General features: G+C 38.5%; 1 protein-coding gene across 3 annotated transcripts; it reads right to left on the bottom strand.

The window, feature by feature from the left end:
- Positions 1 to 872: 872 nt before the first annotated feature.
- On the bottom strand, positions 873 to 23,945 carry LOC119790549 (atlastin-2-like). Of its 3 annotated transcripts, XM_038296115.1 has the most exons (15): positions 23,846 to 23,945; positions 15,384 to 15,550; positions 14,514 to 14,726; positions 12,700 to 12,834; positions 12,500 to 12,604; positions 12,372 to 12,422; positions 12,216 to 12,272; positions 10,292 to 10,384; positions 9,061 to 9,199; positions 8,839 to 8,966; positions 8,503 to 8,559; positions 8,353 to 8,424; positions 6,171 to 6,602; positions 3,309 to 3,323; positions 2,775 to 3,074 (listed from the first exon to the last, which is right to left on the bottom strand). In XM_038296115.1, exons 1-15 carry the CDS (start codon positions 23,916 to 23,918, stop codon positions 2,937 to 2,939), a joined length of 1,875 nt encoding a protein of 624 aa, XP_038152043.1. In that variant the 5' UTR covers positions 23,919 to 23,945; the 3' UTR covers positions 2,775 to 2,936. The 3 variants fall into 3 exon arrangements, with proteins under 3 accessions (XP_038152045.1, XP_038152043.1, XP_038152044.1); XM_038296117.1 differs by lacking the exons at positions 2,775 to 3,074; positions 3,309 to 3,323 and adding an exon at positions 873 to 2,594; XM_038296116.1 differs by lacking the exon at positions 3,309 to 3,323.
- Between the last annotated feature and the right edge of the window lie 1,321 nt (positions 23,946 to 25,266).

The raw sequence follows: 25,266 nt of genomic DNA, 5'->3' as shown, positions 1-25,266 counted from the left end.
CCTTCAAACAGCAGATGCACAGTAAATCCCAGTGTTAAATATGCAGTGTCTAAGTAGATCAACTCTTTTAGTTATTACAGCAACAACTGGAATAAAATATACACTACCTAGTGTTCTAATTTAACACTAAATCATAGTGGGACCAAATACAATCTTAAAGTGTTACTTAAACACTGCATAATTTACTGTGTGGGTTGAAGTTTACTAAATCAACATGGGTTTTCTAAGCAGAACCAGAGCCTCATCACCTCGGTGCCAATCTATTAGAGCAGACTGGCATGTTGTATTTATCTTATTAAATGAACGTTTGATTTTTAATAAACAGTAAGCCAGAATCATTTAAATTAATTCTTAGAATATAGCTTATTAGTATCAGCCTCTTACTTCTTGTTTTAAACTTAAATATTTATTAAAGATGACATTCGCTCATTGATATTACAAAAAAAGTAGATATTTTTAAGCTAATTGAATTTAGTAGGTTTTAGGAGTTTGTAGTCTGGTCCTTTTTCTTTCACTGTAGCGCCATCATGTGGCCAAATTAAACCAATACAAATACACCTCCAGTACGTCATTAATTTTTACTCCTAAATGTTTCAAAGTTTAAATCTGATATTTTTAGAAAACATTTTACATTAAAATTGCATCAAAAGATGTGTTCCAAATATTCTCGCTCTTCTGAGTTTTGGAAATAAGCTTTAAAAATGATTTTCTGTTAATTTTAATACAAAATCAGTTTTTTAAAAATGAGAAATCTATACAAGCGACCTGTGAAAGATCTGGGTTTTTTTTAATGCTCATTTAAACACCGGATGAACAAAGATGGCAGCTTTTAAATGTTGAATTGAAATAAAGAAAAAAAAAACAACCAGCAGGACTGTGTATGTGATTTATTCTTAAAATGAACATTTTAATCAAAAATAATTTACCAGAGATATCTTTAAAAGACAGGCTAATGTCTGCAGCCCAGTAAACAGTCCAATAACCGCAACATGCAGCCGTCCGTCCCTTCTGGTGAACAGAACAGAAGCTAAGGCGAGCCTACAAGCAGGAGCCCATCCTTTACCAAAGCACGCTGGAAAGTTACTCCAGACAAGAAAATAGCCATGGTAAAGTGATTCTCTATAAAATGTGTACACTATTTACTTAAATAATTAACACACATGCCTGATTTATAATACGAGGAAAAAAAAAAAAAAGACACTGTACATTATGAGACTTGTGTTTGTAGTTAGAAACTGAGGATGGAATCAGAGTAAAAGACACATGCAGCTGTTGGTGAGGAGCTAAAAAACAAACATGGCCGAGTTCCTCAGGGAGGTTGGTGAGGTGCATTAAAATACATTATTCTTCTACTTCTGGGAGGTCCAGCCCTGATGGACAAAAATCTAAGCAGCAGAAAGAATTTAATTTCTGAATGATTGTCGCAGCAGAGCTAAAGCTCCCAGCTGGTTCAAACAGCAAAGACATGAGGCGGGGTCTTCTCCATTTACTCCTCACAGAACAAATCAGAATAAATGAGGCTGGAAAAATACCCCAACCTGTCTGAAACTGCAGCCAATTGCTGAAGCTTTTTGGAGGGCATGGATGAGAAAACGGTTTCAAATTAACCACTAGCCTAGCTGGGCTCTAAAAGCTCCTAACAGCATGCACAGAGCTGAATACTGGCACGTATGCTATGAGACACCAAAGGTAGTTTCAGAGCACACTTCACTATCTAAAAATCACAAACAGACCCCCTTAAAGAACAGTAGGGAGAAACTTGGTGCTACCTGTAGCTCTTCAGTTATCTATACGAAATATTAAAGGGACACAAGGAAAATGTGGAACCTTCTCATGTGAAGGCAGCCTGACCCCACAGGATGATCATAAAAACGTTGCCTCATAGTGTTTCAGATCTGATCGAAAACAAAACATTACAGCTTTGCTTCGTTCCCTGCTCTGCAGGTTAGCTTTCCTTTCTACTTGCGTTTTCACTTCAACAGAACTGACTGCAGGAATTAAATCCTGCTTTTCAGAGTGAATGGGTTAGTAGATCCCTGGGAAAATGTCTGAAGACAGGAAAACATGCACGTTCAAGTGCCGCAGCGTGCATCCGATGTTAGCAGCCACCCACGGCGGTGTCAGTTTTCCTAATATTGAGTGCAGTCAGATTCCAGCAACAATGATGATCAGGAAAAATAAAATAAAAAAAAAACAACCAAATAAACAGAGCATGGCAGAGGATCCCGCAGGATGATGCCCCCGGCTCCTCTGCTCCTTCCTTTGATTGTGCAGCATGTTGTGTGAGGCACCAGGGGGCGATGAAGAGCAGGTCAGACTGCAAGGCTACAGGTCCACAGACAAAGACAGACGGGCGGCAACAAGACTACGCCCGAAAAATAAACATAAAAAGAGGGTCAGCTTTGGTGTTCAACTAGTCCCACAGTTCTAGAAGTGGACAGCGTGCGTGATGGGGGGGCCGAAGAGGAGGAGCATCAGTCAGTCTTTAACCTGGTGGGCCGTGAACCCTGTTCTGCCAAGCTGGCTCTGATGGAGTTAAAGACCGTCTGTCTGACACTGTCCTCCATATAATTATCAGCTAGTGGCTTCAAAACCTAAAAGAGGAAGAAAAAAAAAAACAATAAGCATTGATGCCAAAACAAGGAACTAAAAGAAGAAAAACTTCCATGAAATAAAATTAGGATGCAGTCTCCAAAATGCTTAACAGATGTTCAAATAAAATCATTTAACATTCTCTACATTGATCTAAAGTAGATTATTATTAAACAATTTGCCTTTTTAAGATCCACAAATGGCTGCAGCTCTGCAGGAGTCCACACTGAGCAAAGAAAATAAAAGAATCCGCAACAAAAGGATTGAAAGAAATGATTAAAAAAGAGGACGTTTCTACACGGGGAGCAAAGTGTAAAGTCTTAGATCCACCAGCTGGCCAGCAGCTAGTTGGTCTTCTTGTAGTTGTTGTTGAGAGGAACCAGAGCTTTGAGTCCAAGTGTTGCTCCTGATGGGAGGGAAGGGAGCAGAGAGAGGGGCCACGCCAGGTGGTTCCTGACAGGCTCCAAAAGTTTGGAAATAACCTGAGGAAAGCATGGAGGAACAGCAGAGTTAAAACCACAACCACTGACATGTAGATGGATGGAAGCAAAGGCGAATGTGAGAAGAGGATGAACAGGAAAATAAAACAAAAGAAAAGTGGGATCTTGTTTGGGTTTCAAGCATAGAAGTGGAAAAGAAAGGAGGACGGAGATCAGGCAGGATGCTGTAAAAGGTGGGCAGGAGGAGGAACGGAAAACGGAGGCCGCGAGTCTCACCTTTCTGACCGTCCTCTGAAAAGCAGGGGAGGCAAGAAGAGACAAAGGAGGAGAAGCAAGAGGAGACATAAGGGACACATCTGATAAAAAACACTGGCTTTGCATGCGTTGGTCTGGCTGAAGGCAGGGTGGAAGGAGAACTACAGAGCACAAAATACTCAAAACACTGCAAGGTTAACCATGATGACCTGTATAAAGATGGGATCCACCTTCAAATGCTACCAATAACACAGCAGCAAGGTCAGAAAGCACAATCAACAGCAATGTGGTCAAAAAGCAACAATCTGCAGCCCTGATCAGCAAAGCTGCAGCTTGTTCTTCTGCACGCTGTTCCATTACCAAAGCCACTGCTATGTGTTTAGACCATCTTCTGATCACTTTTTAACATTACTATAAAGTCTTTCCTTTCATTAAATGCATCAAACTAACATTCCCCAACATTCTTTGTGTACTACCTCAACCGACAGCAATAAAAACAAATGACAAATTATTATAACCAACCAACCAGGGCCATTTAATGCAGAGGAAATAAAACCCCTTTGCTCTATTAAGTTATTAAAGAGACATTATGCAAGTTTTTACTGAAAAATATCTGTAAAAAAAAATTTTTATTCACCCTTAATTTATTCATTAAGGGTAAATAAAATCCATTTAACATCATTTAATGAGCAGACTGACACTGCAGTAGCTCAGCCCTGATGAATCTATAAGCCTGTAGCCCAATTATCTGAATGTAGTTCTGGTCCGGAGTTAGCATGATGTTTTGCGAATGTTCATGTTCAATGGGTCAAACCTAGCAAACAATCTAAGCGTTATATTGAAGGTGGATTTTGTGGATGGATACACAGAAGCGACTGGCATCCAGCTCAACTCCAACACTAACGGCAACTCCATGCAAGGTGAAAAAAGTAAAAGACCTTGCCAAGTATGAGCGCAAGCTACAAGAACAAGCAGAAGAGTTCTGCTGTTCTGTGTTTTAGCCACCAAATGCAGTGTCGTTAGAAAACTATGTCATGCCTCTTTCAATAAAAGGATTTAACAATAGCTGTTTGACTGTTTCATATTAAGCTGACAGATGTCCAATTTGGACTGTGCTGCTTTTTACCAGTTCAAAGTCTGATTTAAACTTTCAGAGAGTCTCTATAGCCCTGAATTCATTCATTGGAGCTAATAAACCAGCTAGTGTAATATCATACATTAGGTTATGCTTGTCTATAATCAACAGGAAGTAGAGGTAGAAAACTAGAGCAGACCAGACCAATAATGTCATAATGTCTCTGTTTCAATGGGGCCAATTTTACTCTATCAAGTCTAGTATTAGCAATGGAACGTACCATTAAGAGACATTAAGAAGAAAGTTTGATTTTAATGCTAGCATTAAAGTCGTAGTGAAGCAGCTGTTCAAGCGGTTCCATTTCCGAATTCTCCCGAGTGGTGCCCAACTTTACACAAGTGAATAAAGTGAATGTGATTGGTTGTTTATCAAGAGGGCGGGGTTGTTGTGGCGGAAGACTCGCAAGGTTTTTGGTTGTGGCCGGTGCCTCGGAAGCATCTTGCAAACCAGTTAGCAACTTAGTGCTAGTAGGTTCCCAACGGGAAATTATATTGGGACCAAGTAGCACTTAGCAACGACACTGTCAAGGAGAGCTATGGACAGAAACGTGCAAGAGGAGGAGAGTTTTGTGTCGGAGGTCGAGGATGAGTCTCCTCCGTCATACATTTTTTATTTAGAGGAGGAAAGCGGGGACAAAGATGTTGTGGAAGAGGACGTCAGGACGACAGAAGCTTGGTTTGGTGTAGAAGGCTTACAGCCGTACATGTTTGAACCCTTGCCTCGCAACGCTGCCAGTTCTGTTAGCTCTACGCCTGCTGAAGACACAGACGTCCATCCCCGTGAACACTGGGACGGAACTCAATGGGAAAGTAAATGATCCTGATTTCTTATTTCAACCGTTGTGTAAATTAGCTGTGACATATGAATCGAGATGCTATGACCAAAAAATTGGACAGATGACCGTTGCTATATGATTGGCCGAATTTAGATTTACAAGCTCACATATAAATAACTGGCCTTCATAAGATAACAAAAAAACCCCCCACAAATTTTCATACAGGTTTTTTTTTTTTAAATTGAAATTTTCTAACTTTTGGGACAAAATGGTCTGATAAAGAGTGCATTTATATACATGTTAAAGCCAGAATAATTTGACATTTAAATAGGACTTCCCTATGACTTTAAGAACACCAGCAGTAGAAACAGCTGATCAGTCAGGCAAGATTAATATTTACTGTCAGAAATATTTTACCTTTTGTAAAAATGTCAAAAAGCGACCATAAAAACTCTTTTTGCAAGAATCTAGTAAGGCGATTCAAATTTTACTTTTTCCATCCACCTCTTCCAATACTTCAGAAAAACGTGTTTCTGAGGGAAACCTTGTGATTGTGTTAACACCTTTGCCATCTGAAGTGAATTGATCCATCCCAGAATAGAGGTTAAAGTAGTCCTCATCCAATCATCAAAAAAAGTACAGTTTAAGATTTCATAAGAGAAACAGTTGGAAAGTTGTAACATTTTGAAAACTGATCTTTGTCCTGCAGGAAGTTACCTGGTAACTAAGAGCCAGAAGTGGATTCACAGTAAATTTGCTTCATTTTTGAGGCAGATATTATATTTCCAGAGCTCTTAATGCATTGGTAAAGATCTCTCATCTACTAACATACATAGATGCATTCATTTTTCATAAAGTTGTACTTAAATACTCCCCAAATAATCCAGTTATTTGCACTTCAAATTCTGAAATTGTTCTGCAGTGAAATCCAAACAAACAAACCCTCCTCCCAGCTTCCACCCTGATAACTCACCTGTTCCCAGAGTGCTTCAGCCAACTGGTCTATCAACATTCCTGCCTCCCGAAACTCTCCTGAATATTTCACATACGCCCAGATGCAGAGGAGCAGCAGAGCCACGCCCAAGACCAGGTTGGCCAGTTTGGCAAAAAGGCTCAGGCCAATGAAGCCCGTCACTCCGGACAGCACGTAGGTGAAGAACATAACCACAAATAGTGTTGCCGGTGTGCGAGCCGCATAGAAGATGTTTTTGCCCTCGTTGTGTTTGGAGAAGTTGGCGAACGCCTCCTCCATCTCTGACTCCAGCTGGGTCTGGTAGCGCTGACAGAACTCCTCACCACCCATTTTCTTTATGGAGCGGAAATATTTCACAGAGTCTTCAGCGAAAGCCGCATGGTAGCTCTCCAGATCAGCGGGTGCCATGTAGGGCTGGTCTCCTCCACAAACCTGTCAGGATAATAAAAAGAGGACAAATAAACAAGGATGTACATCCAACTGAGCTTTCAACTGCATTAACCAAACTACCACATTCCCCCTCACTTATTCATCCTACAGCTTAGAAGTTGAAAGGTTCTAAGATTATAAATGTGTAAAAGTATTTTAACCAAACATTGGTATAAACTCTCACCCAAAGGACTAAATAGTCCTGAGAGTTTAAATATGAGTTATAGCAATAGAACAATCAAACTATCAGAGCTCCACAGATCAAATAAGCCACTAACCAGACCTTCCTCTCCGTCATGGATGGCTCAGAGCAATAATGAGCAGGGAACATGTATGAACATACTGTGACTCTAAAATAAAAGTTATTCATTTGTGACATTGACTTCAGTCTTGTGATTTATCTCAAGTTTTTAACCTGTTTTTTTTAGATTTTTAACATTACAATTTATATTTTTCCAAGCACACAACAGTTTAAAGCAAAGTTTAGTTTGAAAAGAAAGTGCAGGAAGGATTGAAAAGCATGTTAACACAGTAATGTAGGCTTGAGTTCATTATCTGACGCATGCATATTGGGATGTTGTGGAATGAAAGAATCGGATCATGGGATGTACAAACAATAACTCAATGCAGCAAACACGTCAATATGAACCTAAAACTCAAGGGAAGGTTTAAAATACCTTGACCTTAAAACATTTACAGCAAATCTGGAGGCAGAAGAAGGTGATTCAAAGTACTAGGGTGATGTAGCTAATAAGTGCAGTCTTAAATGTTTTGGTAGTTTGATTTTATCTTCCTTCTACCTCCAATTTAGAATAGAACACTTGATGACGACAATGAAAATCAGTGAAACACTGCAACTGTGAAAACTCCCTTTGTCTTAGTTTAGGTTATAAAATGCGGGATCAGATAAAAAAGAATCCTCTTTCCTCAAACCCAGGAGACATGCAGTAGATTATATAAACAATCTGCATTAGATTGTTTACATGAACCGAGGAAGCAGGCTCTCTAATCTCAGTTGATGAAACACTGTGGTTCCAACTATTAAATTGTTCTGGCAAATGTTTAATCTGCTTCTGATTCAGTGGGTTGTAACACAGATATTGAGCAGGGCGTTTTGTTAAAAGATGATATACCCAAATCTGTTCAAACACTTTGTAGCTTAATATAGTTAAGAATGTAGTCTTTTTGCAGCAGATACCAGGTAGCCTGTGTGTATTTGCATGTTGCAGCCACAGGTTGTTCTACAATCTGGTGCAAAAAAGACTGCTTCAAACTGACTGATACGATTACTTCCATCCCAAGGCTGCAATAGTTTTTAGATTAAGGGGAATTTAAAATCATTTAGTGTTATTCACAGATTTTTGCAAGATTTTCAAAATATCTGCCAGCTACCAAAGAAAGCTGCGGCAACTTCCATGTCCCTTGCTAAGCAGCAGTCACTGGTAGAACAGCATCAAACATCTTGTCTTAAAGATTTATGTGATTTAACTACGCTTACTAAATGATTTCCTTAATAGTTAGAGACCTATTTTGGTCCCTTTCATAAGCAAATATTCTCTTATCTCAAAAACTAAAAAGTGAGAATGCAGCGTGTGTCCACAACGGAAACAGAGCATCAACTTTGGTGCTTCATGAACAATAAAATTAAAATAGTTAAATGGCCCATTCCTTATTATTTTGCTATTGGACTTTTATTGTGGCTATGAGGATCTACTTTAAATCATGTTGACAGTAATAAATGAAAAGTAGCTACCTGCTCCATGTTCCTGCTGTACAACTCTTTGGCTCCAGCCACAGCCGTCAGATTATTGGCCTCTGCTGTAGCCTAAAAACAAACATGAATAGAAATGGAAAGCTTAGGAAATATGCTTGAAAAGACATGCAGGGGTTTGTAGGAACTGACCTGTAGCATGGACTTTGGGTGAGGAAGCTCATCACCTTGGTAAATCTTGATGTAGGCCTGTAAAAATGAAAAGAAAAAAAAAAAGCCCGTTTTTTCAATTGAATATTAAAAGTCCAGTCAAAAGATGAATGTCCTCCTTTAAAATAATGACTGTTGGCAGACAGGATCTTAAGATTTTCTCAGACAAGCTGAGCAGGAGTTTTTCGATCCATAACCACGTGAAAAACCCTCAGTGGAGACAGAACTTGTTCTTAGATCTGAGCACATGCAACATTGGAATCATTAGAGTTTGGTTTGCAAAAATAACCAAAACAGGCTGACAGATTATCGCCTCACCTTAAAATACTCCACCAGATCTTTGCATGTGATTCTGCTTCCACTGATCTCCTTTTCCACCAACTGATCGGGGGCCAGGAGCAGAGGCACCAGCTCAGCTAGCTGTGTCTTAAAATCATCTTCAATGTCTGAAATTCACACAAACAAAAAAAAAAACACTGATTATTGTTCTGATGAATACTCTGAATTCCAAATACAAGTCATCATTGTTCCTGTCCCCACCTATTAGCCTTCCATCAAAGTGTGGGTTGGTTGACACCTTGAGGCCTGGATGTGGCAGCAGGAAACAGGCGATATTTTTGAAGCAGGAGTCGATGTGCCTCCTTACATTCTGCAATTCTTCATGTTGGCATGCTTTAACCTATGATTGTAAAACAAAATGGGTATCAGATCAAAGTTTACTCCTATCTGAACTCCTTCTGTAGTGCCTCAGAGGAATGACGAAAGTGTGATGCACTAGATAACTACTGTATGCAGGATTCCTATAGTATCCATTTTACAATCCACATTTGTGACAAATTTTCTATTTTGTACATCTAGAGGGCAAACTCATCCAACAATGCCATGGCAGTGTGGGAAACAAAGACATTTGTCATGAGAAATGTAGAAAAAGCCATGCTTGACTCTAATGGCTACGAAGTATTGAGGCTTATTCTGTCATGTTTGATTTTTGTTCCTATAAAACTAAACTAAACAAAAAAAAAAAACTGATGAATTATGGAGGAAGGGAAACGTCAGGAAAAGTGCAGTGATTAAGACACAGTAGCTCTGATGAAAAGCGGTTATGGAAATGTTTACCTTGCTTTGTAGCCCTCACATTTCTGAAGTAAGACTCCAAAAGCTTAGCTCTTGAACTACTATAGAGTACAGTAAAAATGCTACAGTGAGCATGATCTATGAAAAAAAAAAAAAGACCAGTAAGGTCTATAGGAATCTTAATCCCTTGGTGGCTTTTTATCTTTGTTTATGTTCACGTCAGATTAAACTTGAGAGCTTTCCTGAAGTTTACTTAAACCCAAACTCAGCCTAACCAAAAAAAATAAAATAAAAAAAAAGTATTCTACCACTAATTGTGAGAAATCCAACCATGGTAATCACTGAATGAGTAAACATTGGTCTAAATGGCTCAGCAGATCAAGGCGAGTCCTCCTCAGTGACACTAAGCTTCCACAACCTTAGCTCTAAGTGGGATAATTAAGTGGGATTACAGCTGAGGCATTTTAGTAGCATATGTTTACCAGCTCAACAGACAGACCCTCACTTTAGAGTTTAAATGAGAATTGGCCCAGTGATCAATAAAGAGCAATGAAATCAATAACACAATGTGTAATGCTCCACAAAACTATACATGTTTGTAAGAGAAAAAAATAGTTTGCAAAAAATGGAGGTGGTCAATGCATCCTGTAGTAAATGGTCTGTGGACAATTTCAATCCATTTTGAAAGCATTCTCACCTCCAGTCTTTTACGAAGAAACTTGCATCCTCCGTTTAGTCCATATTCGTGTTCGTAAGGAAAACTCCAGTCTCGAATCAGGAACATTAAGGACTAAAATGCACAAGCAAAATGAAAGATCTTATGAAAAAGAAAAAACAACAACTTTGGAGTACATAGTTACAACTTATTCCATATTTGAACTAATGTCCCGTTTTTGTAGTAAAACTGAACAGAGTATAGGTTGGTTCCTAATTATAACAGAACAATTGGTTAAAAAGGTTGAGAAGGGGCTGACGTTTCTCCAGTTATAGTGCAGAGCTTCAGTGAGGAGTAAGGAATAGTTGAATAGGTCAAGCTCTAAATGCTATAAATAACATCAGCTGCCTTCCAATCAGTTAGATTACAATGTTATTTCAATTATTGAGTTCAAACAGTGAACTTTAATTTCTAAAAAGATGCATCTTGATAACATTCAAGTGTTAATGTAAAAGCCCAGGTTGCTTTATTGGTGGGCTTCGGCTCATCTGCATTGTTGTTTCTGGGAACACCTAGGTCCTCTGTGGGGTTTAGTCAGGCCAGTTGGCAGGCCACTGAATCTCAATGACATCATTAAGGCAGGTACTGGTACTTTCAGGAGTTTGGGGAAGTGCTAAGTCCATGTGGTAAATGAAATCAACATCTCAATAAACCTTGTAAGCAGAGGGACACATAGTGCTCAGATATTTCCTGATATATATGCTGACTTTGGACTTAATAAAACATAGTGGCACCAGCATATAACAAGGCTCCTTATATTTTACATTGAGGCTCAAGTAGCTTGGATCCTGCACTGCTCCATATCTTTGATTTTTCAAAGGAAACACAGTTTACTTTGTAGTAACAGGACTTCAGAGCACAGGCAATACTCCAGTCCTCTTTTTTACAACTTCAGGTAAAAAACAAAACAACAACAACAAAAAAATCACAAAAAAAACAAAACTAACAACCTTCTGATGTCTTGTTTCAAAAGATGCTTTTAGAACAGGTTGAGGGATATGGCACTGTCCAAACACATTTCACAGCAAATTTAAAAGGTCAAAATGAGATTTGCATACTAAAAATCTAGACGAACACAAAAAATAGCAAAAACAATTGCAAGTAAAAAAAATAAAAAATAAAAAAAAGCAAGTAGCACAGCAAAACTGAAGTGCTCCAAACCACTGGGGGTGATGATCATCGTCTTATTTGGGAGCAGGGTGGTATTAAAGGCATAAACAGGAAGCTACCGGAAATTAAACATTAAAAAAAGGGTCTTACTTCCCTCCACATGTCCTTTGAACAGCATCCGGTTTAGGATTTTACTAAGGGTAATGTTTATGTTCTGATCCCATATGATGAGCTTTGCTCAGATAACTTGCAGCTTTTCTTAACTTGCAGCATTTTTCCTTTGCAAGTGCTTTAGAAGGTATCTGCAGTGGGGTTTGTGTTTGCTGTAGTTTCCCCACTGCTGCTGTCCATTTATTTTGCAAATGCAACTTTTTTCTTTGGTAGCATTGTTTATGCTTTAGTCTATTGTTTTGTTTGTTTTCTAGTCAAATATTTGTGATTGCAGGACCCTTAAAGTCATGCACAGTGTATGGATCCTTCAGCCAGGGGTCAGTTTCAGGTGGTTTTGTTTTTTTTCCCTTCTAAATCACAGCATCAGGCTACAGCCTACAACTCAGTAATATGCACAGCCTATTCTGATTTGAATAGAAACAACAGTCTGAACAACCATCTTCTTTAAAGCTGACCATTTGAGGCTGCTTGTGAAGAGCTTTAGTATCTACATGCTGAACAGTAGTCTAACCCATGATTGCACAGGCTACAATATTGCCTGTATTCAATAGTTTGTAATCATGTGTGGCATGAAATTAAGATTGTTTTCAAATGACCATGTTATGCATTCAGACAAACTGGGCACCTGGAAAGGTTTCGTTTTAGTTTCTTCCATTGCCAGCCGTCCATATTCCGTGAAGAGCTTTAGAAAATAAAAAGAAAGAAGAACAAGAGTATAATAATAAAAATACTTTCTAAAAAATGCATTCATTTGGTGTTGAAGTGAAGTAGTATCACAAACCTGCAGATGCTGCAGATCATCTTCTTGGATGTTATTGGAAAGGTTGTACACCTGAAAAAAGGCAAATATACCAATGTTTACATTGATGCTTTGGCAAAAACAAGCAAAAAAGAAAATATTCCAGTTACCTGGACAGAGCTGGTCATGGTGCTGAGAGCGAACACGGTAGCAGAGTCTTTGATGGTGGACTGGCTGTCAAATGCTCCCTGAGTGTCAACAAGGAGTACAGCAACCTACGAATCAGCAGTCACTGCGTTTAAAAGTCTTCTAAATAAGGAAGAAAGACTTTCCAAGTAAGCACATGTGGGGGAAAAAAAAAAAAACCTACCTTACTGCCATCCGGCTTATCAACCACAAACACATCGCTCCACACCTGAATTCCTGTGGTCTCCCTCTCACAGCCTCCTCTCCATTTGAACCCTGTCAGGGGCTCATTGTTGCCTCCAATCCAGGAGACACTATCCTGTAGAGCACAGGGTGGAAAATCAGGGACAAAAATGGAAATGATTAAATGAAGAGCCAAGCAGAACTTGGCACAGCTTAAAAACTCTGGAAAGCCGGCTGTGTTATAATGCCCCTTCATTGACCCGCTGCAGGTGGTGGGAGACAGAAGACACAAAAATACCATCACTGTTGGATATCATCTCCCACTCCATACATGCAGCTGTTGCAACACTGGGGCTTCATGTAACAAGCATGCATAAGCACAACAGATGTGTAGCAAAATATTTTAAGAAAAGACTATTTAAGCAGCAACAAATTATTATTTTGCTAATCGAATAATCAGTGAATTATTTTTTAGACTAATTGATGAACAATAGGATAGCAAAAGGTTCTTTGAAGATTTTATTACAGAATTAAACCAGGTGAAACTAAAACTTTCCACTTGAGAAGTTGTGAATAAAGCATATTGACTGATGGAAAAGTTTTTGCATCTTAAATGTAAAACATTTATATATTTTTCCACAATGTTGGTATGCCATACTATCCAGACTATAAGCCATTTGCAACTCTTGCAGATCCAAAATAAAGAGCTGACTAAGTCCCACCTTTGATTAAAAGCTCTTACTGCTGCAAGCTAACGGGAACTAGCATTCTTCTTTAATCCTACTCTAGGGGAGATATGTAGAGCTCCTCCTACAGGTTTGGGTTGGGACAGTTCAGTAGATATCAGCAGCAAATACACATACATTTCCAGTTTAAAAAATTAGTGGCTGTGACTTATAGTGAGGTGTTTTAAAAAGTCTGCAGGGACTTCATATGGATCACATCCAAAAACACAGATTTCCTCTGTGTATCATTTAAAGAATGATTCTGTTCAGATGGAAAGTGCCAAGAGCTCAGCTAAGAGTTCGCTACTCAGTATAGCGGTGGCAAGGTAGAATACTTCAGTATGTCACGCTCCTGAAACGCATCTATTTCTGATTAAAAACAAAATACGCTCATGATTTATAAAATAAAGGTTTGATTAGAGTGTTTAACACTTTAATCCACTAAGAACTATATAGGAAAACAATAACACATGAATTAAAGATATTAATTTATGCTTAGACCCCCTAAAATTATACAAAGTCCCCCTGCTGTAGGGGCTTCGCCATTTTTGAAGTTGGTTACTTCAGACACTTTTTAAACTCTTTGTTTTATTTCAAAACTGAAGGTCATTCAAAGTTTTAATATATAATCTAATTTAAACACAATTATATATTATTGAGCACTGTCTGCTGTTTGTAGAGATTAAACATTGGTTGATAAAGAACCCTAAAGTCAATGGATTTAGTACAACTTCATTAAATTCTCATTGTGACCAACCTCTGGTGTTTACTATCTGCATCGATTGTAAAATTGGCAACACTCTACTGATGCAGCACGGTACTTAAGGTATTTGGTGAAATGTCCCCTGGCAAGCTGCAGAGAAAGAACATGCTTTCATGTGCCACCATATTTGAAAGCCCTTTCCCACTAAAACTGTACAGGTACTGGCCAGGATTTTCCACTGAAGGCACTTGTTTTTTCTAAAGTCCACTACAAATTTTAGTCATGCTTAGAAGGCATTGATTGTGACAAAAACAAAAACTTTTGTTGGTCAGTATCTTCTCACAAGCTGGTATCCATAGCATTCACAAAAATCCTTAAGAAATGTACCTGATTGTACATGTAGCGCAGCATAAAGTCCAGCAGGAAAGACTTGCCCTTCCGAAAAGCTCCGGCCACAGAAACTACCACCACATTCAGGTCCTTCACATGATCTTGCAGCAGGATCTTCTCCAGTGCAGCATTATCAAGCTCAAAGATGTAGTCGCTCTCGCTGGCTCGGACGATCTGGATGGGTCCTGGCTTTTCCTCCTCAATCACAGCCTAAAGGAAACACGTTCCAACAGGTTTTCAATGACACCCAAAGTGCATACATTCACACTCCTGATGGAACCCATTATCTCCTTACTGAGGTAAAGGCAAAACTGCTCCCCCCAACAAAGAATCACCTGAATACATTAATAATTCTAAACTTCCTTTGATAATAATCATTTCTCTTTAAAATGTCATTTTATCTTCAAAAATGTACAATGCACTTTCACTTAAGCAATCTTAAGCCTATTCCATAACACATGATATGACATGGAATTAAAAATCTTTGTTAGGACGTTAAGTTCGATTTGCAACAATTACCGTTTACCACTAAATTCCTTAAAAAGTATGACATTGACGACTTACACTGATCTGGTGTACACTAATAAAGTAACTTAATCTGTGGCACGAGACATATGTGGTTTAAATATATATAACATATCTTAAAAAAAAAAAAAGATTTGACGTAATCATGGCTGTAGAGAAAACCCACATTGGGATGTTAGTTTACAGAGAAAGCTGAAGGTTCTGCAGGGTTACTACTGCTATGATTTCTTAGTTGTTATGATAGACAGACTGCTTTTTTTTTTGCAGCTTTATAAAGCAAATGAATTAAATTTACATTGAAGTGCCTGTGCTATTAAAAGGGAAAATATGAGGAATATGTACCTTTTCCTCCTCAATTCCTTCATCTGGTGAAGGACTGACGCTTTCATTTTGACAGCACTCTGCAGAAATTGTCCTGATTTTTAGCCCATCATTCAGGTCTCCGGGCCGGAGTGAAGGCGGCTTCTGGTTATTGTGAAAAGTGGGCCCATCTTCCATGTCTTTGAAACCTTTAGAAAGACAAAAGAAAGAACACAGAAAACACAGGTTACACACATAGACATAAACAGGTCAGAATTTTAATCAAAGGGGAAAGAAACAGAACTGATTTTTTTTTTTTTAACACAGAGGATATCATTTGATTTGGTGGTGAAGGGAAGTGATTGTCCTATATCAAATGTAGATGGGAATCTTGCTTCTCAGCTAGACTGAATTTGCTTTTTACTCCGGACTTCCCAACTAGGTCAAACTGAAAATAGCCTTGTGATGAAATACACAAAGGGCTGGAAAAAGGGACACGAGTTAAGTGTGCCACCAGGACAATATTTTTACATTCTGTGTCTGTCAAATTGATCTTTAAAGGATAATCTTCCCCTTAGGTAATAATCAGGTTTCTGTTAAAACACTTTCTGATTTCCTCCTGTGTCCCACAATATAAAAACTGTGGAGTGAAAACGTCAAACATTTAATAGTGATCCATGCCGTTGCTTAGTTATCCTGGCAGCAGTTATTCAAGAAATTTAACAAATCTTCTTTATAATAAAGACAAAATGTAGTCAAAAAGTTAGACCCAATTCTTTTTGTAAATCCCCATGTCAGGCCTCCTGAGAAAATAAACATAAGAAAACCTTCCTCCTTTCAATCAGCAACCTCTTTTCCAGGTTAAAAATCGAGTTACACTTCCTGGACAGACAGGCTGAACCACAAATTATAAGCATTACTTCTTCAGATATTTCAGTGATAAAGCATTCAGCTGTCCCTTGCCACCAAGCCTTTTTTAAACCATTCCTATTAGGACCCATCACTTTCAGTTTGCTTATAAAAGCTTCAATTGCTTTTACATCATCTTCTGAGATTGAAGAAGTACCTAAGGATTTAATCTGAAAGATAGAAAGATGATCAACTTCTTTCAATGTTTTAAGAAATATTCCCATTAAGGAGAAGAAATGAAAATACAGAAGCACATCCAATGATCGACATGGACATGCTGCAATGTTAAAGCACAAGTCAGTTACTGTAATCAGCTCCATACACAAATTAGCCCTGAGCACTTCCGCAGTTTGTGGCACTGCAGGTTCTTATCCAGGCTGGAGCAGCACTTAGCAAAATAAAGTGGAGCAAACTGAGCCACAGAGCAAAGGGAGCCGACACAAAGATGGTATTCAGTTTGGACTACAAGGCGACCCAGTCGCACAGGAAAGGAGTTTATGATAAAAAAACAAAAAACAATGAAACAAATCATGTTTAAATATCTGGTATATAGCCTAACAATTAGGTGGCTAATGTAATGTGACCAGAGTGTATATATTTTGCATAGTTTAAAATGGAAATATGTGGGCCTTATGTCACAAAACAGGGCTGCATGTTATCAAAAAGAAAAAAAACATACATTAGCCATAATATTAGTACATGTTGCCTTTAGCTTTCATCCATGCCGTCTAACTCCGAATTTTTCAATCTCTTTCAATGCTCTTCGGGCCACTGTTCTCTATGTTTTAGAGATTTCCCTGCTTCAGTACACCCGAGTTTAGTTGATGACAGATTAACAAGCTTTGCTAAACCACAATCGTTACATTCAGGTGTGATAAAGCAGAAAACACGTTGAAAACATGCAAGGCAATGTGCCTCAAGGAGAAGGTTGAAAAACTCTAGCCATGTTTACATTAACCATCAAATTGTAATTACGAAAAAAGAAAATTGCCAAATGGAAACACTGCAATAAAAAAAAATAAAAAAAAACTACATTTTTTTAAAATAAGTTTTACATTTCGATAAGGTGGTTGTTTTGGTTCTTATATTTCTCAAAACTGCAATGGAACACGTTTTCACATCCCACGAGTCATGCGATCCACAATCGGACCTTACTACCTTGTAAAAAGACGAAGAAAAATTGAAGTAGTTGGAGGATCACAACAGCCGTAGCTGAAATATGGATACATCTCATGTAGTTACATCCCCAGTTGCACAGATGATTCAAAGTTATCACCTGAACAAAGTTATTCACTACAATTTTAATTGTATTTGTTATTTAATCAAAAAAAAAAAAACTGCAGTTATGATCATTTGTATTGAATTGTATGAAATAAGGAGAATATTGATATAGTTTTGAACACATTGGTAATAGAAACACAGCTAATTCTAACATACATTTCTGCACTGAATCCAAATGAAGCTGCATTCATCTACCTTGACTCCAATTATAAATCTAAAACAGCCTCAACTTAACTGCAACATGCTCTAATTATCTAAAGGAAAAAGTATTATTATCCAATCTGGATTCAAACGCAGGAACTGAGATTTCTAAATTCCAGTGCCAACATACGACATGTTCTATCCTCACTAGATGGGGGACAAATGCTCAGTTATTGTAGGCAAACCAACGAGGACAAAGTGCAGATTACGAGGGAGTCAGTCTGTATGAAAGCAGACATAAAGGTCAATCAGATAACAGATCCCTAATCAAACTGTATGTCAGAGATGAGCCATTGAAATCACACAAAAAAAGTGACTTTTATCCATGAGTGTAAGTCTGGGCTTAACATTTATTCAATTAAAACAGTGTTTAAAATTCTAATAAGATTCTAACAGGACCTAATCCATGTATCCCAAATTTGTATAATTATACCAATTGGGGTTCCTGTAGCATCAGGTTATATTGATAACAAGTTCCAATTGATCAATTATAACAACATTGAAAATTTCTTCCAGTAATGAATGTTTAATTAATTATACAGAACCATTTCACAGAGTAATGCAATTTAAGTGTTATCCTGTCCTCAGACAATGGACTTATGTCTGTACTTGTTCTGTTAGATCCAAGTGCTGCATTTTATACAGTTCATTACAATATTCTATAGGAGCTGTAGGGATCCAGGGAACAACACTAAACTGGTTTACTTTTTTGTCAAAGAAATTTAATTTTATTCATGCTAACAATAAGTCTCTACACTTTACTTGTGGCATACCATATGGTTCAGTGCTTGGGCAACTCTTTACTTTTAATATACCCTCATTGGTAACATACTCAAAACAGCAAGTGATAAGAAAAATAATGATAAAGCATTTGAAAAGAGGAAGAATTGAAACATTATAGCCAGTCCTAACTGGTTCCTGATGCATAATCGTAGCAAGAACATATCTTATGAAACGATTAAAAGGTATCACGTAAAGCCCAAAAATCCGACGGAGGATTGCTATTACACAATGCAATTAAACTATACCTGTTATTATTGTGATTATAATTAAACTACCAATGGTAAATGGTTCTCAGCAGGACTTTTTCTCAACATAACAGTGGTGGGATAAAGGTACGCCATTTAGGGACCATTCAATGTTTGTCCCATTTTAGTTTTTCCCCACATTCTGTTTTATTTTCCCATTTGTATTTAATCTTACTTTAAAAAGGCATCCTTTTGTAAAAGTGCTTTAGAGTCAAATATAAAATAAAGAAACAAAACGTACAAACCAATAATATTTCCACACTTGCCTATTAAATAGGATCCAAGCTAATTTTTACTTCTTACAACTGTCAGAGGTATTAAAAGCAATTGCTTTTCTTTTTAAAAAGGACTAAACACTTAATGTGCTAAATGATATCCTGTTGATGTAGCCGAACGTTGAATAATTTTCAGGTGTCTGGCTCATGCTAGCTAGCTTCTTCTCCCCATTTCTGGTGTGACTGACTATAAGTGGTTATCAAATGTATTCTAAGGTGTCCAGATGACTGAAGAGTTACTCTCCATGTTCTGCCCAAACTTTTGCACTGTTTTTTAGAGGACATCAGAGCTTGAACTTGCCTCCTCGCTAAGCCTGTCGTATGTAACCAGGACATATGGACAAAATACCTCAGTCTACTACATCTTGCTCAGAAGGGTGAATGCTGTTATATTCTGCGTTTTGTAAGACATTCATCAGGTACAACAAGTCATGAACTTATGTTGATTGATGGATTTTAACGACAGCCCTGAGAAAAGCCTGAAGCCAGATATACACAGCTAAAGAGGAATAACAGTAGCTATAAAAATATTAGGTTTGCATAGCATTGATTCTAGACTGGTTTCTCGTGTTTATGTTGGTGTGTAAATGAGGAGCTAAATGTGTTTAAAACCTTAAAAATCTTGATCAAAAAGACCATCAGGTGTGGAAATCTAAGGAAATGAACTGAACCCATCTTGATAAATGTATTCATTAAAATGCAGAGGTGTCAAGCAACAAAGTACAAATACTTTGTTACTGTACTTAAGTTCACTTTTTAGGCATTTATACTTTACTCCATTACTTATTTTTCTTCCTACCTCTGACTTCTACTCATTACATTTTCATACAAGTATCTGTACTTTCTATTCCTTACGTTTTTAAAACAAACGTTACTCGTTACTCTTGGCTTTGGTTTAATGTTTATAAATATTTATTTCACATTATGTGCGCCATCCAATGCAGATCATTGGCACCATCCACATCTAGAGGAAACTAGAATAATTGGATGAGTCATATAAGGCAAACACTCGGAAATCATCAGAAGCAAGCAGGTGTTCTTCAAACTGCAAACGTGAATCGTCTATGCCATGCTACAATAGCTACGTTTACATGGACACAACTAATCGGATTGAAGGCCTGATCAGATCAAAAATGTTTCATGTAAACATGTCAGACTGAAGATTCTAATCCGATTCGGTCCGATCGGATCTAAATTTAATTCCGAAAGAGAGAGGTGGTTTTTGCCGATCGCCATTCCGATTGGCGTCCATGTAAACACCCATTCGGATCTTAAGAGTAAAATAATCTTCACTGCGCATGTGTGCGACGTCAGCGTGACGTTTTTTCCGCCTTGTCAACAACAGGAAACCACCGGTCGCTCTCGCTCTTGTTGTGAACAACATGGCGGGAGGAGTCTAGGAACGCCGACTTATACACTCAAGTTCATTTAAAGCTGCAGGAAGCAGGAATTTATCATCCTCCTCTTCCTCTTTTCTCTCTCCACAGCCCGCTCGCTCTCCCACGCCGGTTCAATCGCTCATTCTCTACATTTTCTCTCGGACATTTCGCTGCCAAGCGCTTTTTTCCTCCTCTCTCCGTTTTTCTTTCCGCTCGCTCCGAGTGCATCGTTTGTCAGGCCTCCCAAAAACCAGACGCAGACAGAACTGCCAAGTTTGGCAGGAAGTTCTGCGCATGCTTAAAAGATTTAATCTGATCCAACGCTTGGTACATGTATACACACGTCATGATCGGATCATTTCATTTAGTGTCCATGTAAACGGAGATTTTGAATTTCCGATCAACCAAGGTTTGGATCGAATCGGGGAAATTTTGCGCATGTAAACGTAGCTAGTGTTGGATTCAGAAGAGGATGTCAAAATGGCCCTATCTCAAAGAAGCTTTCTAAATAGTCGAAAAATGTAGCTTTCGATTCAAATAGTGGCATCTGGCTGTTTTTTTTTTTTTTTTAAGGTTACTCTATACTTTTATACGTTTCTGGAGTACATACTTTTTCACTTTTACTTGAGTAAAGAGGTCAAGTTGATACTTCAACTTTTACCAGAGTGTTTTTAAACTGCAGTATCTATACACCATAACAAATGTGTGTACTTTTGACACCACTGTTAAAATGTACATGAAGCCACAAGAAGTTTCTCTCGAAGCTGGACAAAACCTCCCTCACAATCAAGATTAGTTTTTCCCATAATAATTCCTCCTCTGTCAGAGGATATATAGGCTTTAACAATATTTGTCTGTTCTCGACTTAAAATAACTGATTTGATGTGAATAAAAATCTTGTTGGGTTTGCATTTAATGGCCCATATTATGAAGTAGTAGCATTATAAACATTTTGTAAATGTCATGTGTGTGTCCTGGAGCCTGTGTATGAGATTCACAATTAAAACAATAATCATTGTTCTGACTTTTTTCTTCAGAATTCTGACTTTAATCTCAGAATTTTGGATCTTAATGTAGATGGGTACCATGAAGGAAGAGATGTGGGAGCACTCAGCTTCAATGACAAAGATGTGAGTTGTTTGAGAGGGCCAGTGACCATTGGTGGAAAATTAAGCAATTGGGTGACTTTTTACGTGCCCGAGGGGTCCCGGTGATGCCATTTCATTAATGGAAGAGCAGAAGGTGATTAAATCAAGAGACTAGAGAAAAAAAAAGGGTCAGAATTCAGAGGAGAAAAAAAAGGGTCAGAATTCAGAGGGAAAAAAAAGGGTCAGAATTCAGAGGGGTAAAAAAAAAGGTCAGAATTCACAGAGGGAAAAAAAAAGGGTCAGAATTCACAGAGGGAAAAAAAGGGTCAGAATTCACAGAGGGAAAAAAAAGGGTCAGAATTCACAGAGGGAAAAAAAAGGGTCAGAATTCACAGAGGGAAAAAAAAAGGGTCAGAATTCACAGGGGGGAAAAAAGGGTCAGAATTCACAGGGGGGGAAAAAAGGGTCAGAATTCACAGGGGGGGAAAAAAGGGTCAGAATTCACAGGGGGGAAAAAAGGGTCAGAATTCACAGGGGGGAAAAAGGGTCAGAATTCACAGGGGGGAAAAAAGGGTCAGAATTCACAGGGGGGAAAAAAGGGTCAGAATTCACAGGGGGGAAAAAGGGTCAGAATTCACAGGGGGGGAAAAGAAGGGTCAGAATTCAGAGGGGGGAAAAAGAAGGGTCAGAATTCAGAGGGGGGAAAAAGAAGGGTCAGAATTCAGAGGGGGGAAAAAGAAGGGTCAGAATTCAGAGGGGGGAAAAAGAAGGGTCAGAATTCAGAGGGGGGAAAAAGAAGGGTCAGAATTCAGAGGGGGGAAAAAGAAGGGTCAGAATTCAGAGGGGGGAAAAAAAGGGGTCAGAATTCAGAGGGGGAAAAAAGGGTCAGAATTCAGAGGGGGAAAAAAAGGGTCAGAATTCAGAGGGAAAAAAAGGGTCAGAATTCAGAGGGGGAAAAAAGGGTCAGAATTCAGAGGGGGAAAAAGGGTCAGAATTCAGAGGGGAAAAAAGTCAGAATTCAGAGGGGGAAAAAGTCAGAATTCAGAGGGGAAAAAAGTCAGAATTCAGAGGGGAAAAAAGTCAGAATTCAGAGGGGAAAAAAGTCAGAATTCAGAGGGGAAAAAAGTCAGAATTCAGAGGGGAAAAAAGTCAGAATTCAGAGGGGAAAAAAGTCAGAATTCAGAGGGGAAAAAAGTCAGAATTCAGAGGGGAAAAAAGTCAGAATTCAGAGGGGAAAAAGGTCAGAATTCAAAGGGAAAAAAGTCAGAATTCAAAGGGAAAAAAGTCAGAATTCAAAGGGAAAAAAGTCAGAATTCAAAGGGAAAAAAGTCAGAATTCAGAGATTAAAGTCAGAAAAAAAAAATCAGTTACCTTTTTAAATCTTTTTAGTGGTCCTAATCCTCTTTCGCACTTTTTCCACCCATTAGTTCTTGTAAAATAAAACGTAGAACAAACTAGCGTACCCAAAAATTGCATAACAAACACGGAATGGGAAAAAAAAAGAAAAAAAAAAAGAACATGAACCCGACTGACTGGACTGTTGAGTAGAACCGGAGGCTCAGCAGGAGGCTACTCCTCCACCTTTTCAAGCAGAAAACATAGAGACACCAATCATCTGAACAGTAGTGATGACTGTGCCGGATGAGCATGAAACAAACATTGATAGATATCAAACCATTTATCCAAATGACATTTTCATTTTCATTATGACAGAGGAAGCACTGCTTATATGCTGCTCAAGTATTTGGGCTCCTTCAAAGCTAAGAAGATAAACTTACTGGCAAACTGACCAGCCGCTTATAGTCTATTTAAAAATAGAGTAATTAGCGGGATAAGATTAGCATATGCAGCCAACACACTACGGAATGCGATTGATTTTTTGGGGAACAATTTTTAAGCGATCTGTGAGACAAAAGGCTAATATATAGAGAGAATCAGCTGGGAACTGTCGGTTATCAGGGAGCGGCCAGGTGAAAATTAATGCCTGGATAAATGAGTCGACAGGTGTCGCGGGTAAATTTCGCATCCGGGTCAGTTTTTGATTCAAACAACACATGTTATGCCAAAACACGAGCGGACTAGCTATGGATACCATGAGTTTATTTTAAATTAGAATAAAGCCTTCCTTTGGCGTTTAAGTGGGAGAGAAAACGTATTCTGGTCGGGGAGCCTACATTTGGCACAACACCGCGGGTCTCCAGCTGAAAACAGAAACGTCTGACTAACGGAAAGCGACAGAAACAAAGAACCCCCTCAATTTAACGTATTCTTTTCACCATCCCGTTTAAACTAAAAGCCGGTTATTTTCTACATATCCAGTAAACTATTTGAAAGACAGCTTACCTTCGTCTTCGAGTCGGCTTTTGGAGTTGCAACCGAAGTGATTTCTATTCCTCGGCCCGCTCTCCTTCGCCATCTTGGACAACTGAAATCTGACGTGTATGACGTCAGGCTTTTTTTCTTTTTTATTCTTCTCGCGCAGCTTGCTGGAGGAAGCTCCGCCCCCAGGCTGCTTCATCCATATAAATAGATATCTTTATGGCTTCTCTTACAACGCTAGTTTCTTCATCGTCTTGCGCGATGAACGGTTTAATGCAATAAAATTGACCAGTTATTTATATTTATATCCCGCCATAAATTAGTTTAGTTTTTTATTAGCTTCAAATATGAAATTATTTATTTGACAAACAAACATGAAATCTTAAAGGAATAGTACACCCAAAACATGATTAGCCTTCATTTTTTATTTTTATTTTATTTTTTATTTAACCTTTATTTAACCAGGAAAGTCCCATTGAGTTAAAGTAACTCTTCTTCCAGGGAGTCCTGGCCAAGAAGGCGGCTTAAAAAGTTACATTAACATAAAACCACAGGAGACAAGACAACCACAGCTACATATCATCTAGGCAAAAGTAAACACAACACAACACTACTCACCCCCATGCTGAACAACACTCTGGAGTACTTTTTTGATATCTCAAATGCATCTGGAGATCTGGGAGGCTTCTTGCTGTCTGCTGACATTCAAATAATGGAGGTCTATGGTGCCCGAGGCAGAAAGGTCCATAAAAGTCCACAAAAAACGTGTCAATATTCCTCCATACTGCTCGTCCAATGTATTCCAAGTGTCCTGAGTGGGTAACGTCCATAACTTACTCGAAACGAAGTCATTTAGAATGTTTTTAGAGCATAAACAGTAGTGTATAGGATTTCCTAAAAGCGCGTTCACGAGTCTACGGAAACCGCGGCAGACCAAACCAGACGAAAGTGCGCATTCAGCGTCTGCTCTGCCGATAATGCAAGCGTAGAAGAAGAAATGTGCTGTTTACCTGTGCAAAGAAAGAAACAACGAAAGAAAAATGTCTGAGGACTTCAGTGTTGAGGAAGAGCATGAGTTCTTTGCCGAGCTGAATGTGCACTTTCGTCTGGTTTGGTCTGCCGCGGTTTCCGTAGACTCGTGAACGCGCTTTTAGGAAATCCTATACACTACTGTTTATGCTCTAAAAACATTCTAAATGACTTCGTTTCGAGTAAATTATGGACGCTACCCACTCAGGACACTTGGAATACATTGGACGAGCAGTATGGAGGAATATTGACACGTTTTTTGTCGACTTTTATGGACCTTTCTGCCTCGGGCACCATAGACTTCCATTATTTGAATGTATACCTCAACTCATGAATGTGAGAAGCCCAAAATAACAGCAGGATTACTGTCACAGTGTGACTTGAGGTGGGAAATATGCAAGGCTGTGTGTGTTATT

The sequence above is a fragment of the Cyprinodon tularosa genome, unplaced genomic scaffold (genome assembly GCF_016077235.1).
Source record: "Cyprinodon tularosa strain WSP-4 unplaced genomic scaffold, ASM1607723v1 ctg368, whole genome shotgun sequence".
NCBI classification, from domain to species: Eukaryota; Metazoa; Chordata; class Actinopteri; order Cyprinodontiformes; family Cyprinodontidae; genus Cyprinodon; species Cyprinodon tularosa.
This window is presented reverse-complemented; position numbering and strand designations above follow the sequence as displayed.